This window comes from Arachis hypogaea, chromosome 15, assembly GCF_003086295.3.
Source record: "Arachis hypogaea cultivar Tifrunner chromosome 15, arahy.Tifrunner.gnm2.J5K5, whole genome shotgun sequence".
NCBI lineage: Eukaryota > Viridiplantae > Streptophyta > Magnoliopsida > Fabales > Fabaceae > Arachis > Arachis hypogaea.
In genome coordinates, this window is record NC_092050.1 from 137,607,147 (window position 1) to 137,613,571 (window position 6,425).

At 27.4% G+C, this 6,425-nt stretch overlaps 1 protein-coding gene across 2 annotated transcripts; it reads left to right on the forward strand.

The window, feature by feature from the left end:
- The first annotated feature begins 700 nt into the window (after window positions 1–700).
- Window positions 701–3,151, forward strand: LOC112747182 (methylecgonone reductase). 2 transcript variants are annotated; one of them, XM_072216908.1, is made up of 4 exons: window positions 701–1,135; window positions 1,221–1,395; window positions 1,751–1,930; window positions 2,710–3,151. In XM_072216908.1, exons 1-4 carry the CDS (start codon window positions 819–821, stop codon window positions 2,932–2,934), a joined length of 897 nt encoding a protein of 298 aa, XP_072073009.1. In that variant the 5' UTR covers window positions 701–818; the 3' UTR covers window positions 2,935–3,151. The 2 variants fall into 2 exon arrangements, with proteins under 2 accessions (XP_072073009.1, XP_025650953.1); XM_025795168.3 differs by having other exon boundaries at window positions 708–1,135; window positions 1,221–1,467.
- The last annotated feature ends 3,274 nt before the right edge of the window (window positions 3,152–6,425 follow it).

Genomic DNA, 6,425 nt, shown 5'->3' on the forward strand with positions numbered 1-6,425 from the left:
TTTAAAAAGAAAATTAAGTTTTTAGATAAAAAAATTGGTTTTCTAAATAAAAATAAATTTTTATGTGCAAAAACTAATTTTTTTTCATGTAAAAACGGATTTTTTTTAAAATTGATTTTGTATTTAAAATTAATTTGGTTTATTATCCTAAACGAAATTTTTTATTAATCAAACTCAGATTTATTTTTTTGTTAATATTAACCATATGTATTCCTACATATTAATAATAAATTTAAAAATAAAATAATTATATTTATAAATTTATTTTAATATAAATACTATTATATAATTTTTTATTAAAATTTTTTGCCCTTTCAAACATTTTTTTCAAGTTCCCATTGTCTGTACTCTTATTCTCTATTAAATTAATTTGTACCAAAAAAATTTAAAATCACATGGCTATTTTAGTCCTTTCATATAATATTTTAGTCCTGTCCATGTGTATCCAAACATAATACTAGACATTACATTACTGTCTTGTACATCGTATCCAAACATAATACACAAAAAATAACTTTTAATGTCTCTATTCTGTTGTCTCTGTCTCAATATCATGTTCTGTCCTGTCTCTAAAAACAAACGCTATCTAAATTATTACACGAAAATACAATCTTTTTCTATTGCGGCCGCTATCGAATATTATATTAGTCTTTCTAGGTTAGGTCAAAGTTAAAAAGAAGAGAGAAATAAAATAGAGTAACTACTCCACAATTCACATAAAAAAGCAAGACAAATAGTCTTGCTCCAATTGCATTTAAAAATATAATCTCTCCTTTTACTCACTATAATCAAATAATCAATTTCCAAGACAAGAGAATATGGAAGCAAAGAAGGTCCCAGAAGTGTTGCTAAACTCAGGGCATAAGATGCCAATGATAGGTCTAGGAACTTCAGTAACTCCTCTTCCACCACATGAAACTCTCATCCAAATCTTCATTGATGCCTTTGAAGCTGGCTACACACACTTTGACACTGCTTCCCTTTATGGAACTGAAGAGCCTCTAGGCATAGCTTTGGCCAAGGCCTTAGAGCTTGGAATCGTAAACAGCCGCCATGAAGCCTTCATCACTTCCAAACTTTGGTGCAACAATGCTCACCATGACCTTGTCCTTCCAGCTCTCAAGACCACACTCAAGTAAGTAAAGTAATTGAAAAAGAAAAAAAAATATCATATTTTGTATATAATCTCATCACTGATGTATAGTTGCTCTTCAAATTAGGAAACTTGGGTTGGACTATCTAGACCTCTACTTGATTCATATGCCAGTGAGGTTGAAACCTGAAGTTGATGGAGTTCTTGAAATAAGAAAGGAGGATTTGCTTTCCTTTGACATGAAAGGAACATGGGAAGCCATGGAAGAGTGTCAAAGATTAGGCTTAGCCAGATCCATTGGTGTAAGCAACTTTGGCATTAAAAAACTCACACACCTCTTAGAAAATGCAACTATTCCTCCTTCTGTCAATCAAGTAAGAAAATTCAATAGCAACACTTGCCAAAAGGGATTAAATTTATCAAATAAATATATATTTTAAATAAAAAATTTTATGATGTCTATAAAGTTGGTGTCTAATTTGTTTTAAAAATGAGGGATAAAGGAATAGAGCTCACTATTTGTATTTGATTATTTGTATCAAATAGTTAAAAATTTAGACACATGAGAACACACCATTTTAAATTGAATAATTTCTTTTTTTTTTTTATTTTGACAATAATGATGTGGCTATATTCAATTTTGATTTTTGACTTTAGGTGGAAATGAGCCCATCATGGCAACAAGGGAAACTCAGAGAATTTTGCAAGCAGAAAGGAATCCATTTGGCTGCATGGTCACCATTAGGATCTTACACAAAATCATGGGGTACTAATTCAGTTATGGAGAGTCCAATCATTAATAAAATAGCCACTTCTAAACATAAGAGTGTCCCTCAGGTGCTCTTTCTTAACTCAACTCTAATCTTTATGCCTTTAACTACCCCTATATTTTCTCTTATAATTTTTGTGATTTTAAGGTTAAAACTTTGACCGGATAAAAATTTGTGTTATTCTATTAGTATTTAAGATCTTATGTTATCACTTAATAATTTGATTGACTTAATTATCAGATTAAGTCGTTTGGATTATATTTTTTGGGTGTAATTTTTTTATGGATCTACTTTTTTTTTTTTTGAAAAAATTTTACTAGATTAAAATATGAAAAAAAATTTACGATGATAAAACTTATTAAAATTTTAAATAAATATTAATTTTTATTTAATGTTTAAATAATATTATTTATATTTGGGTAAAGTATATTTTTGTCTTTGAAGTTTGGTAAAAATTTTAAAAATATCTTTAAATTTTATTTTGTTTTAATTTTGTCTCACAAGTTTTTTATTTGTATCAAATATATTCCTGACGACTAATTTTTCAAAAAATTTAGGACAAATTTAACAATAATTTCATAAAAATAACTTTCAATACAAGTAAATCAAAACATAATTGTCATGCATTGTTGTTGGATTGATCTTAAATTTTTTGAATATTTAACTATTAGAAATATATTTGATGTAAATAAAAAATTTTTACAATAAAATTAAAATAATAAAATAAAACTTAAAAATATTTTTAAAATTTTTATCAAAATTTAAAGACAAAAATTATATTTTATTTTTTATATTTAATTTGTGAACTATATGTTAAGTGTAAATGTTGATGTCATTGGCCTGCAGGTAGCATTGAAATGGATATTGGAGCAGGGGGCAATCCCCATTGTGAAAAGCTTCAACAAAGAGAGAATGAGAGAAAACCTTAAAATATTTGAATGGGAACTGAGCCAAGAGGAATCACAGAAATTCAGCCAGATTCCACAGCGTAGAATGTTCAGTGGAGAAATATTTGTATCGGAAAATGGGCCTTATAAATCCTTGGAAGAATTCTGGGATGCTGAATCCTAAAACAAATTATTCTCCTTATAACCTTATTAGTAGCAACAAAAATATGAAATCCCATCCCAAAAAAATGTATCTTATATTTATCTACTCAAGTGCATCCAAAGCATGCCATACATCGCAAGGTCTAGGGGTGAATACCAATTGAAATACGGTTAAACTTTTGATTTGATCCACACTAAAATCATCGAATCGAATTTAATATTTGCAGTTTTTATTAGCAGATGGAATCAAATATTGAGTATATTCATAAGCTTATAAAAATATTTTTAAAAATTTATTTTTATTAAAAATATCAATAAAATCTCTTTTTTCTACTCTTTTAAATATATTTATTATTAAAATAATATTAAATATATTTTTTTTAAATAATAAAAATAAAATAATATAACATATATGATAATTATTTGTTAAAATAAAACATAAAAAAATATTTACTTATTTATTTATTTATTTTTGCGATTAATTCCGATAATCTTATAGATCAGATTCATATCCGTAATTTTTAAATTTAATTTGGATAAACACCACAAATATATCGATCGATCGAATCTAACCTATCAACACCTCTAACAAAGCCAACTAATTAAGTAAAAAAGTTATATGAATCACCAACTTGGGATTAGTTAAAGTACTGGATATACTTTGATTATTAACCAAGTGAGTCGTTGAGTTCAAATATTGGAAATGGAAATAAAAGATTTATAGTCTAACCGAGTTTTTAAACGTAAAATAGTTTTCTATCCTTTACATCATTTCCTTCAAAAAATTCAACTTGCAAACAACCCATCCTTAGATAAGTAAAGGGGTGGTATAATTACTCTTTTTATATTAATAAAAATATTATATATACACAAAAAATTAATTATTAAATTAGTTATTATATATTTATATATAAATATATATTATTTATTAATTTATTTTTAATATATATTTTATATCAATAATTAATTTAATAACTAATTTTTAGTATATACAAAATATATTATATATGGTTGTAATAATAAATCTCTAAAGTGAATTTCTAACAAAGAGATAGATGTGATCATTCTATATATTGAGAGGAATAGATTCCCTCATTTTATTGCTTTATAAATCAGCTGCATGCTGTGTGGGAACTTCCTTATCCTATGTACCTTTTTATATATTCATATAAGGTTAGTTTCAACGATCTAACCAACTAACTAGACACAGAAATAAAACTAACTAATCTATGGTAGGTAAAATGAAATAAATAACAGAAAAGCCTCCAACTAACTCAAGTTAAAGTGTTAAACACATAAGAGTGTTCTCATTAATTAATGAGGTGGAGTGGTGGACCTTCTAAGTTCTGATGAGCGTAGTGACATGCATATCTCTAAGACCAAATTAAAATTTTAAGAAATGAAAAGTCGGCATTGATGTGCAACGAACCTGGTTAATTAATTTTAATTTGTTTGATTCCTTTCGTCTCATCCTTGGAGGATTCTATCAGAGTGATGTTCGCTCTTAAATCTATTATATATTAATGACAACTAAAATGTTATATGAGATAATGTTAATTGCAATTAATTAGGATAAAATTGTTTCGTTAAAATTAGTGACTTTTCCTTTTTTTTCTTTTTCCTTAATTTATTTTAACTCTTTTATATATTATTAATTTAACTATTAAAATATTTAATATAATATTATTGTAATTAAAATAAAATATTTTTTAAAAGATTAAAGCGTTTTCTTTTTTCCTCTTTTCTTTTCTATCTGTATCCATTCTTTCACCTCTTTTATCTCTTTTTTTTATATTATCAATAAAAAAATTTAATTTGTCTTTTATATATTAATACAAAAAAAATATTTTTAAAAAGAAGGTAAAAATATTTTTTATTATTTTATCTTTCTTCTTATTTTATATATTATCAAATAAAAAGACAATCAATTTGGATTGATTTATTAGTGGTTAATTTGCTCACCAGTTCATTTAAATAAGTATTTAAAATTTAAATTTTATCTTGTGTATACAGCAATTTATTAGTCATAAAAAAATAAAAAAAATAAAAAAATAACTAATTTTTTTTCATATTTAAATACAAAAAAAAAGAATTTTAAAAAGTGATAATACTACATGATTAAGTTATTTTAGTAATTTAACTAAGTTAGTCCAATAATTTAAAGATTAGATAAATACCCATCTAATAATAAACGTGGTGGGGTAGAGTAAGAGATATTTGCTTAGTGGATACCTGCATAATATCTTTGAATGTGAAATTACTTAAATATCTCTAGCTATATATATGTTAGTTATGAAATTCTAAATTATTCAAAGGTCAGTATCTAAGTCTGACTGCCTCTTTGTCTCTCAACTCTCTGCCATTAGACCTCAAAACCTCACTCTCTACCTCTCTCAGCATTGTTAGTGTTGACGTCACTGTAAGAAAAATGTTGAATATTGTCGAATTTAATGTTATACATTAGCATCGGTTTTATTGACGGATTTATTAACAGTTTTGATGTGAAATTCGTCAGGTCAAATCATTATCAGTAGATTTTTGTTTTCAACAGTAAATTCGCCAGTAATAATTAGAGAGAAAACGGAAAAATATAGGCGTGAAATATAGCGTGGGACTTATCGGCGAATTTTTTTGCTGATAAACCCAATTAGTAGAACGCTATGTTTTGGTGACCCACAATGCATTACCATTGGATTATCCGCCGGTAAATCCGATGGTAACGAGCCCTAAAATTTGAAGCGCGAACCCTCTCCCCCTTCATTTTGAAATCCCCTGTCTCTCTAACCTCTCTTCTCCGACTCTCTCTAACCCTCTCTTCTCACTTCATTATGTTAATCTATATGAATTCATAGGAATTATGAAACTATTATAAATAATATATTATGAAGCCGTTATTGCAAAATAAACCTCATAATGATTGGATGAACATGTATAACAATTATTTACTAAAATTTCTGGGCATAATTGAAATAAAAATGTTGCATTTTTAATGTATAAACAAGTTAATATATTATGTTAGAAATGTTGTGAATTTAATTGATTTTTGACTAATATTGTGAATTGAGGTTGGTTGGATTTGTGAAAATTATAAAGGTAGATATATGTCCAATTTTAGGAGAGGTTATATCAACTTTTTTTTGAAATAATATAATGTTGAAGGATTTGTGTTGTATATATGCTGATTGGTGTTAATAATATATTCTCTTTGCAGATATGACGACAGGTAGCAGAGGTAGAACTAGTGAGTCTTGTGGTTGTAGTAGAGGGAGGGTTTCTACCGGATCCTCAGGGACTGCTTAGTCATCACTCTCTATCCTGATACACTCTACCCGAACTACGTGACTCCTTCTGCTACGCCCTCCCTCAGCCCCCTACAGCTCTAGCGACAGTGCCCATGGTAGGTGATTCCTCTAATGCGTCCTAGCCAGATGCCCCTCCACCACCATCCGCCATACGGATAAGGATTTGGTCTGATGGCATGAAGGCGTGAGTACATATTATTTTAATATCTTT

Bases quoted from the DNA above. Each gene is read 5' to 3' on its own strand.
- LOC112747182 (XM_025795168.3), top strand. From the start codon at position 819: ATGGAAGCAAAGAAGGTCCCAGAAGTGTTGCTAAACTCAGGGCATAAG. The intron at 1,136-1,220 runs GTAAGTAAAGTA...TCTTCAAATTAG, and splicing joins GCTCTCAAGACCACACTCAA to GAAACTTGGGTTGGACTATC. The intron at 1,468-1,750 runs GTAAGAAAATTC...TTTTGACTTTAG, and splicing joins TTCCTCCTTCTGTCAATCAA to GTGGAAATGAGCCCATCATG.